Raw genomic sequence first — 11731 nt, 5'->3', positions numbered from 1 at the left:
AAACAATTCATAGGAAGAAAATGTTGTTCCTCCTTCATTAGAGAAAGGAGGGTGTTGAATATAACAGCTGTGAGGACATGCAGGAAGATGCACTTCAAAACTGCTAATGGATGAGACAAAGAAAAACTTCGTACCTTATTGAAAGAATTATTCACAGCACCATTATTATAGATTCCTACCCTAATAATGGAAGAGGAACCCACCGGAAGAAAAGGGGAGCGAAGTCGCAGATCTTAATGAATATGTAAGCGAATCAGTCTACAAGAAGTCCAACAACTGAATTGAAGAGCACCTGTTGGCCAAAGAGCCTCTTTTTAAAACTGTTTATCGCTGCTAAACTGATAAATGCGGTAAAATAATCATTGTCATGGAAAACGGTAGTGGGGAAGAAATTAACTACGAGAGATCAAAGGTGATGTTTACTTCAACTCTGCAGCTTCTTCCGAAGATGAGGCACCCTTTCTGATCACTGTGTGTGTGTGTGTGTGTGTGTGTGTGTGTGGAACATCATTCCACCACTCTCGAACAAAAGAATCAGCTAAAGACGTTGAACAATCTGGGCTGCTGGAACCAACGGGTGCTGTGTGTGAATTCATCGAGAGAGCACAGCTTAAGGGGCCTAAAAACTGGGTTCGAGAGCGACACAGCTACGACGGTCAGGTTTCCGACAGGGGGACGCAGCACTAGCTCTGTTTTAGAGGTACAGAGCGCAATCGAGGCAGTGGAGAAACGCACCCGAAGCGTAGCAGCGTTTATAGACTATGTTAGGGCATTTGGCCAGGTGCAGCGCAACTGTGGCGTTCGAACGCTAGGGTGTTTCGGAGTGCTTATCACACTCGATATGGTAGATAGGCAACTTCTCGCCACACGGAACAAAAATGTCCAGAATGCACAGTGTGCAGGCCGACGGTGCCAGGCGACGCACGGCACGCTGCGGGATTCGTTGTTTTGCAAGACCCTATTCTCCGGGGCAACAGAATGGGTGAGCGCGAAACCGAATAAGATCCCTGGACTCAGGGATAGTTTGTTTACCGGTATTATGGCCCTCAAACCGTTGGGCTCGGAAAAGGCAGAACGGAGAGATACGCAGCAAAGGTGGAAGCTGGGGGTTTGATGACGATTGTTTCAAAGACGCTTTATAGAGTACCGGTAGAGAAAAAAAGGGTATCACCCGCATGGCGTGCGCACTGGGGACTCACTGCACCTTCGGGGTCCAGGATAAAAGATTAACGATACGAAGGCCTAAAACCCTTGAACCTCGGTTTTCAGTAAAAACAAAAACACAATTATCGCTTCTTTATCAGTTGCAGTAGCTCTTCCCATGTTATTTTCCAATTATTTTTATTATTATTTTTATTATTATTATTTTTAATTTTTGCCGATTTGACCCCTCTAAGGGTGCAAAAGGTTACTCCAACCCTCTGGATATACCTACGAGGACAAATCTCTTCGGCGCTGAAAAGGCCGCCGGCATTTCACTGAGCTCTTTAGGCACTAAGGGTTGGGTTTGGCTCAAAATCTCTGCATAAAATTAAGGGAGGATAGAAAACCCTCGTTGGGGCAGGTTGGAACGATGCTTTGCTGGGTCTGAGTCTCTTTTTTTCGCCCCAGCACAATACTGTTCCATTCTTTTGACCCCCAGCAGGGACCACAACGCCGGTAGCATCCCAGTTTCACGAGAAAAGCACGTGGAGCCAGCTTGCTATCCATCTGGAAAGTGTGTACTTTTTTGAAACACGGCGAACGAACTGGTGCTGCCTTGGAAAAGGCGCTTCACATGCAGCCGCTTAGGTAAATTTCTATTCCGTTTCTGGGGGAAGCGGTTTATGTGCAATCACAGGCTTCGTAAAATAACCTCTTACAGAGTAAATAGGTGAAAGTACATCCTGCTATCTAAAAAACTATTTTTCTTTTTTTTTTTTGATAGCTGATTGTGTATAATTACAAAGAAACGTAAACGTATTCACATACCTGCGGGTGTGGACCCACCCTTCTCTAGTGGAAAGGATGAAGTGGGTGTGAGGTTTTACGCCTTAAAACAGGTAGAAAACAGAAAGTGTTGGCCCACTTCCGATTTCCGATGTTATGTCCTTTTAATTGATAACATCGTCCTCTCACCACCGCAGTCCAAGTGCTTTGAGGAGAACCGTGAAACCTCCACGTCTTAGCAGAGCTGTTATTCCAATGCGGCCGTGCGGCTCGTTTCACCCCTCACACTTGGAGGCTCGGGGTGTCCAGACCCAGGGGCAGGTGACTTCTCACGCTAAGGTGCTAGTCGGCTCCCGGTCCCCCTTCGCACCAGGCTGTGTTCGTGTGGTAGGTCTCCAGTCGGTCCAGCTTTCCCTAGAATGCTGTTTTGAGTGCATTTCGCAGCCACGTAAAACCACTGCCTTGTTCCGTTCCATTGCTATCCAGTCCGGGGAATTTGTGAAGCCGGTAGCGCTATCGGGGTGATGCTTCTGGCGGTGACGGTCTACCGCATGCCGGCCCTGTGATTCTCATAAAGCTCACCGCGCATAATAGGTTCCACTGGAAGATTGTTTTGGGGTGGGGATTGTCACTGCCTCCACGCCTACTTTCCCACTTATCATCCCTGTGGCACTGCCTTCAGTCCATCATCGCCCCCCTGACGGGCTGTTTTTTTTTTTTCCTTTCCCGATGGAGTGAACGGGGAACCACCTTCGATCTAGAGAATAGCTTTGCTAGAGAACGGTTTTCGCCTTATGGTGCTGAAAGCTGTGGTGGGAGGTGTGTGTGTGCATGTGTAACTACGTTGCTGACCCTCGCGAGCGGCGCCGCACATACTCTGTTCTGCCCCAATTCGCCGGTCCGGCCTCCGAGGAGTGCCCTTTGGTGAGGACTGGAGTGACTAGACGTGACCACGGCTGGGGTTGAGTCCCTTCCACGAGGAAATGATGGTTCGTGGCGCTTGGTATCGTTAATTTTTACCAGGTTGTACGCGTTGAGTGGATCTGCGTAAGCTTTGAGCCGTGGAGCGGTCCGTTGCCCCTCCCATTGGTAAAGCGGCTGTCGTTGACCACGTGATGCCCCTTTTGGCACTAGGTATATCGTGTGCCGGCGGGTGGTGTTTATGATTTCACTTGCGGTAGTTTGCGGGTCTCACACTGATGGTGTCTTGGGGGCGCGTGAGAAATCGCGTTGCGGCGTACTGCTGCCTGATCTGGCAACCTTTTTGTGTTTGACGCTGAGGGCAAGCGTGCCTATATTTTTCTAAACATGGGAGAGGTTTGTTTGCTTCCTTTTTTCCCAACTGTTGCGGCGCATGTTTTATTCGGGCTATGCTTGTGCAATGAATTCTTGTCCGCTTTCCGTCTGGGTTTACCCATCGTGCTTTAGGTATTTAAAGCGATGACGTTTAAATTCTTTTACAATGTGCCGAGGCAGGTGCACTCTTTTAGAGGCGGGTCGCGCGGACCTCGCCGGGCAGAGGTGTTCAATCGCCTAACGCGTCAGCAGTTTCGACGGAGGTTGATGAGCGGAACCGCTGCTTCTAATGCCAAGAGCTGGGATGCACTGGACCGAAAGAGAATGCAGCGAGACTCCGTTGTTGAGCATCGTCGGCTTAACGTTGCCCGCATGCCAGCGGCGGTGATAAGGCAGAAACTAAAAAGGGGGCCACCCCACAAAGGCGATGATAAGTATTTACTTCGACCTTAGCCATCGGGCTGCCATTTGTTGACGCGATCAACTCGTTATTCGGCTGACTGGATACATGCGGACGCTGTATGTTTTGGCTAACTACATTATTCCTTTTCTCTTTCCACGCACTTTGCTTACTATCTGTTCGGGGGGTTTCCTCGTTGGCATCTTACACGGAGGTTGATCTGGAAAGTAAATTTGTTGGACGTCTCCGGGAGATATGTACAATGCGGCTTTAGTGGAATGTAAGCGTATTTAGTTTTTATCGTGATGGACAAATGCATTTGTTTGTCTTGAATTATTGGGTGTGGTTGTGAACCATATGATGATTGTTGTTTTTCTCTAATCATTACTCTTGTGATGCAGGGATGTTGTGCATTGTCGGCTAACTGCCATTGTTTCCTTTACAAGGGTTATTTCAAATCGTTGGTGTTTATTGCAAAGGTCGTTACGGCCGGGGTGGAGGTTAATGGAGCTTCTCTTTCAGCTTAATAACCAAAAAAAGAGGAGTATGCGTCACCTTTTTTGCTGCGTCATCAACACATCTTGTAGGAAATGTAGGGAATGACGTTATTATGTAGTTTGACGGAATATTGTGAGGTTAACGCCATTTGACCAGGACAACCATTTTTGCTTTCTTGTTCACTTGCCTATTCTTTTCAGAGGGTTGCATGAAGGATGTATATTTAGATCTGTTTTTATTTATGTTACGAGACTCCACCCCATTATAGAGTTTACGGGTCTTTCAAAGTAGCAAGATGCCGATATAAAGACATTGGCATTGTGACGCACAAGAGCGTCGTTGGTCTTAGTTTCGAGCGGGGTCCTTATGTTTTATGATTTGTTGACCGTGTGAGCAACTACTTGTTTCTCACAGTTGTAACGACTTAATTGTTATTACTATTTTGTCGGGTGCTTTGTTCGATTGCCCACACATATTTTGAATCTGGTGATCACCAAGAAATGGCAAAACGAATCAAAAATTCCGTATTTGGTTGTGTAAACTAATTTGCTGTCGAAGAAAGTATACACCGTAGATGAAACCTTCTCTATCTCTCCCTTAAATACACCGTACCGTACATTTTTTTTTTTTCAGATTTAGCTTGTGGACATATTTGGCTGAACATATGTGTGGAGTATGATGCAGCGTTGGAGATCCGATTTCTTCACTGATTTTGTTTGTGAAGGTTTCCGTCCATTTATTCTTACATGCAACATCGCGGAAGAGTGATTAAGTTTTTTCATTGTATCTTTAACTTTCATTTCTATTTTGGTTAAAAAATGAATAGATGAGTTGCGGTGGCGATGTGACAGAGGGACGATTGTGTTTTTTTATTTCTTATGTTGCTTTTTTAATTTTTTTGCCGCGATGTCAGTGTACACATATTAAAATTCATATTAGTTTTGTTTGAGCACGACTTTATATTTTACTGAGTGGACTACTTGGATGGTTGGTTGTTTCTTCACTGTTGTGGCCAACGACTTTTTATATCTTGCACTCACTCTGCACTGGGTTGTGGATTTACATTTTTAGACACAGTTAATGTCTTCGGAGGCGGTAAAAAGACATATATTGGCTGCGATTCATACCCTGAATATTCCCTTGGACCTAGCACCAAGTTCGACCAAGGTGGATGAGGTTTGTTCTGCAGCGAAACTGCTTCGTAATCGCGTTCTTCGAGAAATCGCACGTGTTGAAAAGTCAATAGAAATGTTAAAGCAGAGGCAGTACGGTGACGCTGATGAGAGCGAGATGGACGAAGAGGCTATATCTGAAAATGTGGGGAGCTCAATAGACACACATAATCTTACCAGGTACGATTTTATGTTTATAAGCGAAATGATGGTTATGGAAAATCTTGTTGTTCCGTTATTACTGGCTCACGGGATGAACTTTGCGACTTCGCTTTTGCCACAACTGCTAAAGCTTCTCGCAGTAATGCTTCTACCTATTATACCGTGTTCTCATGAGGTACCACGTCAGCTAGATTATGTTCGTCGTCTAATCGAGCGGTGTGGAACAGATGACTTTTTCTGGCTCTTGATTCAGTGTATTGTTCCGGTCACGGAGAAGCGCTCCAAAGGTGAAGCCCGAAAAGAAGACTCTATTCTTCTTGAAATTGTGCTAAAGATGATTGCTCTGTTTTTTACGGGTCCAAGAGAAAGTGTTGCGCAAGTTATCGGTGCCTTTGGCCGAAACCATGGGATCGAGCTGTTTCTTGTGGTACTGAATCAGAATTATGCTCGGTATGAACATAGAAATAACAAAGATAGCAATGATGTAGCGGTCGATCCCATATCTCCCTCAGCCGGTACGAGTAATACAGAACGCTCTGGCGTGATTGTTCTTGATGGTGACACAGATGAGGAAGATGCGGTGGATTTGTCTGGGGAAAGCAACTCTGGGGAGGAATCAAGCGATACGGGATCCACTAATTCTGAGAGGTTTGGTCGAGTTTCAAACCACCTTAACGTTGATGATCAATACAGCGCGCGGATTGTCGAAATACTTGAAAGTGATGACCAGTTATGGAAGTGGAACACCCACATCATTACCGCGATGTCTGCAATACTTCGCTGTGCGCAATCGGCTGAACTTGCAAAACTAATATTTACCTCGAAATTCCGTCAGGGGTCATCCCAGCAGTTAGCTTCTCTGGCAGAAAATTCCAAGCGGTTTCGGGAATTTACGTCTGAGTCGAAGAAATGGAGACATGTTGCAAGAAGCAGGAATGGTGCCGTGAGTTCCAATGGTTTGCTTGTGCGTGGTACATCTTCACATCTGCAGGGAGAGGGAGGTGTGATTGGATACACGTCAACACTTCTAGGTTATCGAACAAAAGATCCTATTGAAAAGGTCCGTGAAATTGACTCAAAAAAAAGAGGCCGTTATGTAAAAGGAACGTCTGACGATGCTTCCATCATATGTAACCTTTCTCTACCGACGAAAATTCAGTTGGCAGAACAATGTCTCTCGTTTATATGCTATGGATTTGAACCCTTAAGCATTATGGTTTGGGATCGTCTGGCTAAATCGATTGCCTCCTTTAGAGACGCTGTGTGTGAACGGAAAGAGTTCATAGCGGGACGCAAATCGTCTGGGGAGGATGTTGAACTTCCGTCAGAGTTCGAGAAAAGTGTATACGAGTCGATGCAACAAGTTCTAAATTACCTGGAAATGTGTACCTCATTACTACGTTACACCAGGGAAGCTGTTCGTTTGAAAAAAGAGGGAATCGATGATGAGCCTTCTCAGTTTTTTAATCAGCAGTGGAAGTGCATTTCAAGTGTAATAACTCTTGAGCACATATTTAGCGGCTTTGAGCTGCTGCGTGTACTTTTAATGTCTCCAGATTTGAGGCGGCGGTTCGGCGTATGGACTGTGGCGAACTATCTTGCCGAACTTTTTATGACTCTGAACCACCTGGTGGACGGCGACATAGTGGAGGACCCTCATGTGATTGGCGCCGCGCATGCTTTAGTCTCTTCAGTACTTTACAAGGAGGAATATGTCCAGTTGGTGTTCGATACCATATCGAAGACGTCAACCAAGCCCATTTCTCCATACCGTGCCAGTGTGCTAGTATTACTGCTTTACTCCGTGTTGCGACTTATGGAGAAATGTAGTTTCGGCGGCCGTTTGTTATTTCCACGAAGGAAGAAGAAAGCGAGCAAATTCGTTGTTCATGAGACGGAGGACAATGTAGGCATATGTTTTAATGAAGCAGATATGCCAATTGTTGAGTGTGACCCTCATGTTTCGTCCGAAGCAGTTAAAGATCGGCCAATCGCTAATGGAGAGATAACCGACCCATCAACTATTTCGTCATTGCAAATATCTTCAAATGTTATTTCGATGAATGAAGTGCCTGAGGGCAGCGGCAGAGTTGAGGAGTTATGCGCCGGAGACCGATCCGTTGCAGGTGAAAGTTGGGTTAACTCGACTCACAATGGCGAAAGGGAAGTGAACATGCGTCAATACTTCAAGCGCCTTTCCACCGGACAAAATGTTTCTGTATTGCTTTCGTCACTTTGTCACTGGAGAGCGAACGATTCGGATGTAAACGAGGGGTTGGAATTTTTGATTCGCTCCTTTATGGCCGAAGGTTGTGTTACCACATTGTTTAGTGCATCCTTCCTTATTACCATGAGGGATATTTTGACCAATGGTAGCGAAACACACCGTGGGTTGTATGAGGCATGTGACGAAGTTATTTATTTGTTTTTTAATCCCCCTTCTGCCAAGTTTTTTGACGAACGGAAGGAAATCGAGTTCGCGTCTTCTTCTGGTATTTTACAGGGATCTGAATCATTTCTGGGATTTGAAGTGTCGTTGCGATGTGCCCGATCATTATTCTGCTTTAGTTCGACAGAGTACATGATTTTAGAGGAAAAGGGGTTTCCTGACTTCAGAGATTCCACTGTTATTCCCTTAGCGAGTGAGGGCACAGTGGTCAACGGCTCAGGGAAAGAAAGTGTCGAACTCGGTGTTTTCAGCACAAAGAAACCTCGGGACAAACGAGAGTCGTTGTCAAGACAAAAGGGAGGAAAACGAAGGAAATTCGACGATGAAAACGTGGATGTTTCCATAGATGAACAGGCCGATATTGCTGTCGGTCTAGAAGTTTAATAGAATTACAATGAACCAGTGGTATAAAACCTAATAAAAATGACGTAGTGTTAGGGTTACGTACGGATGTGAATGCTGGTCGTTAGGTTGCAGGATTCCTCATTTCCTTTGCCAAATGGTGCCTCTAACACCTTCTATTCTTTACTTTTGTTATTTCCCTTTGTAGTTGTAGGAATTTTGACGTTCTTCAATCAACGCGTTTCTTCGACTTTCCTCCCCAAGTGAACACGATTGCTCGTATTGAAAATGCCCGCCAGACCCAATGAAGAACAGTATACTCCGGAGATGTTGCAGCTTCGCGTGAAGCAAGGACTCCAAAAGCGCAAGAAGTGCGCTCTTTGTCTGCATGTGTTTCATGTCAACGAACTGCCTGGAGCTATCACTCACAAATCTATACTGGAACTTCGGAAAAAATGGGGGTTAGACGTAAGGCGCGGTGACCGCATGCCTCCCCCCTCGCAGTTGTACAAAAGAGAGGAGTTGTGCGTCTTTTGCATGCAGTTCTTCGGTACGAGTGGTAGCACACAATCTCAGCAACAACTTCTGGCTTCCACACGTGGAGGAATGCCGGCTCGTTTAACCCTCCGTTAGAGATGAAAGGGATACCCAATCTTTTTGCGTTTCTTCCTTTTTTGTAGCTCAACCAACAGCATATATAGTATGTACAAATATTTGCTTGTGGGATGACTTGGATCCCTTCTACACGGGCGTGTATCGTGTCTATGTATCTACCTTCCCCCCTTTTGCTCTACTTAACTTTGACATGTCAATGTTACATTCCCTTCTACTCTTTTTGTTCCTGGTGGTGGCCTTGGTGCTCATAGACCCAAAGGACAACTTCAAAATGACTTCAGGCCGGAGGATACCACGGAAATTGCCACCTTATGGATCTGATGGTCAGTTGTGGCGGACGAGTTGGTGAGAATGCATTTCGTTTGTGGTGCGACATTGTTTTTATGAAAGTTGTTCGGAACTTCCTGTAGGCGCGAGTGTGCCTGCATGTGGCGTTGCGAAGCGTAAGATGTGAAGATGCAACCACGTAGCGTGAGCTGCGAGTGGTTTGACGTTCTGGGTATCAGTTGTTGGTAAGTGGACATGGGGGGGGGGCATTCCTTCCCTAGCTCCCCATCAGCGTCCGTCTGGGGACGTTGGGCGTTAGTTTATACAAGCCGCAAAGTTGGTGCCTTTGCCATGTTTCCCTCGGTCATGTGGACAGTGTGTGAGTTGGCTGTTAGTTGGCAATAGGGTTGACATCGGTTGATATGCAGATGCTACGGAAGGTGCCGAACGTCCTTTGAAACCCTGAGTTTTTGCGTTATACACGAAACTCCCTTGTTGGGCGCTCTTTTCTTTTTTGCTTTCTTACGACCTTGCTGACTTCGACTGGCGTTTGGCGGGAGAGGATGGGCACCTTCTGTTCGGGCATATACCGGGTAATATCAGGTTTTTCCGCAGAACAAAAAAAACTCTGGGGCGATGTTGAAAGATTTTTGTAAGTGTCATGTTAATTGGCTTCACTATACCTTTACTCTTGTTGTGCTGTTTCCCTTCCTTGCCACCAACATTCGCACGAATGGAAAAAATTAAGTGGAAAAATCTGTGCTCAAAGGTTGAGCAATGTTCCAACTGACTTTGCGCCACCATAGCAAACGCACGCCCGGTTATGTGTTTTGGCGGCAGAGTACTCTGGTTGAACTTGAACATGCTAGGCGGAATTATCTGTTGTCAGAGCGGCCCCTTCCAATCGCTGACGTTGCGCGTCGGATGGTGCGTGTGAAGTCACGATATCTGGACACGAAAGACTTCAACGAGAAGAGCCTACTGCGGGGCGAGTACAAGTACTTTTCCGGGAAATCTTGTGACATCCGGCATGCACGACCCGAAGACCTGGTTGCTTATGTTGAATGTGGCTCTTTCTTCGGTTTTTGGGACGCGGCTCAAATGAATCGCATCCTTCAAGAGCTGTTGCTGAAGCTTGATGAGCTGGGTGCTGCGGAACTCTTTCACCTCTTTACTTCGCTTCCATCACTGCGAAAGCAGACGGGCGAGTTGCATTTCTGCGTGGCCCGCCGTCTTGTCGATGAAATATCGAATCTCACAGTAGATGAGTGTATCCACGTTTGTGCGGCATGCGATCAGGCAACGCCGCGCGAGCTTGTGCGGGGCTTGGTCCAAATGATTGGACCGATGGTTTCTAACCGTGCACTTAGCGCAGCGCAGTGTGTTGAGATAATGGACACACTTGGCGCTTGTTGCCTTCCGGGGGAGAACCGTGAGTTTGATCTGTTTTTTAAGGATACAAAAGAAGTTGTGGTTTTGGGGATGACTACTTTGGGCGTGATGGACATCGCTGTTGCCTGCACCTCAATGAGGCTCCTTGGTATTTTGGATGCCATCACAGAGAAGGAGGCAGTTCGTTTGTTTACGTCTCGCTTGAATGAGACATGTGCGAGTTCGATGGCTATGATGTTCTCGGCTGTTGGGAGCGATTTTATCTTCTGCCAAGCTGTTGGGGAGAGAGTCGTTTACCTAGCCACAGACTTCACACCAAGCGAAATGCTTAGCATTTTTGCAGTGTACTTGACCAACATCGTTTCACTCTGCCCGGCGTCTAGTGGAGGAGTCGCCATCGGTGACAGTGCATGTGAGATGCCGCAGGAGGAGTGGACCGCGGGTCGCGGTGTTGGCGAGCGACATTTTGCTCATCAGCGTCGAAATGACCTCCTCAATGTGATTAGGGAGTTGATGGACCAGACATTGTCGTTACTCGAGTCGGCTTCAGCCTACGTGTCACCAGTTTCTCAGCTCCAGTTCGTGGCGGTGTTCCACCGTGCTGTTGAAAATCTCTGTGGTGATGTGGAGCAGCTTTTGAATTTTCTTCCTTCTCTGAACCGTTGCATGCATCTGCTTTCCGCAAAACTGATTGCATCCCTCACGCAGTACACATATTCTGAACTGATTGTGCTGCTGCAAATGTGCAATCCACTAGGCAGACTGCTGACAAACGCCGCGGTTGGAGCAGTCGTACATGAACTCCTCCGGCGGGAGGTCGGTGCTTCTGGGGGCGAAGCCATGTCAATCTACGCAACTCTTCGGCAGCTCACGGGGTTGCGAGCCGAGTATCGTGTCCGAATTGAAAGGGACCTCCTGCCAAGGTTGCTTGCCCGGTGCTCGCACACTTAATGGAATTCGTGCGTCATGTCGTTGTGCCCTTCGACAGGCGCATACCACTCGTTTACGTCTAATGGCTGCATACTTGCTAGGCAATGCATGTGCATGCGTGCAAGGAGAACCTCCCTCTCGTTTTGCCGCCTCTGTGCCAATATTACAGTGTCCTTCTCTCCCCCATCTTGCTCATCGTTTTGCGTATGGTCGCTTGTCGGCGGGTTGCGGTGGCTCAATTTGTCGGTCATGCCACATACTTGTAGGGGAAGGCCGTTA

The 11731-nt window shown here is 46.8% G+C and overlaps 4 protein-coding genes and 1 pseudogene across 5 annotated transcripts in view; 4 read left to right on the top strand and 1 right to left on the bottom strand.

The window, feature by feature from the left end:
- TEOVI_000059400:pseudogene overlaps nt 1–38 on the bottom strand; it is a 400-nt pseudogene extending 362 nt beyond the window's left edge. The window contains exon 1 of the mRNA in view: nt 1–38. This exon is cut by the window's left edge and continues 7 nt beyond it. Within this exon, the coding sequence occupies nt 1–38 (38 nt within the window).
- A 3331-nt stretch (nt 39–3369) lies between these two features.
- On the top strand, nt 3370–3678 carry TEOVI_000059300 (uncharacterized protein; the record flags this gene model as incomplete). The annotated part of the gene is made up of 1 exon (XM_067223977.1): nt 3370–3678. The coding sequence occupies one exon, from the start codon at nt 3370–3372 to the stop codon at nt 3676–3678; it is 309 nt and encodes a 102-aa protein (XP_067080078.1).
- A 1525-nt stretch (nt 3679–5203) lies between these two features.
- On the top strand, nt 5204–8290 carry TEOVI_000059200 (uncharacterized protein; the record flags this gene model as incomplete). The annotated part of the gene is made up of 1 exon (XM_067223976.1): nt 5204–8290. The coding sequence occupies one exon, from the start codon at nt 5204–5206 to the stop codon at nt 8288–8290; it is 3087 nt and encodes a 1028-aa protein (XP_067080077.1).
- A 246-nt stretch (nt 8291–8536) lies between these two features.
- On the top strand, nt 8537–8881 carry TEOVI_000059100 (uncharacterized protein; the record flags this gene model as incomplete). Its single annotated transcript, XM_067223975.1, has 1 exon — nt 8537–8881. The coding sequence occupies one exon, from the start codon at nt 8537–8539 to the stop codon at nt 8879–8881; it is 345 nt and encodes a 114-aa protein (XP_067080076.1).
- A 1026-nt stretch (nt 8882–9907) lies between these two features.
- On the top strand, nt 9908–11473 carry TEOVI_000059000 (uncharacterized protein; the record flags this gene model as incomplete). The annotated part of the gene is made up of 1 exon (XM_067223974.1): nt 9908–11473. The coding sequence occupies one exon, from the start codon at nt 9908–9910 to the stop codon at nt 11471–11473; it is 1566 nt and encodes a 521-aa protein (XP_067080075.1).
- Nucleotides 11474–11731: the final 258 nt, after the last annotated feature.

The sequence above is a fragment of the Trypanosoma equiperdum genome (genome assembly GCF_001457755.1).
Source record: "Trypanosoma equiperdum strain OVI genome assembly, contig: ctg_204, whole genome shotgun sequence".
NCBI classification, from domain to species: domain Eukaryota; phylum Euglenozoa; class Kinetoplastea; order Trypanosomatida; family Trypanosomatidae; genus Trypanosoma; species Trypanosoma equiperdum.
This window is presented reverse-complemented; position numbering and strand designations above follow the sequence as displayed.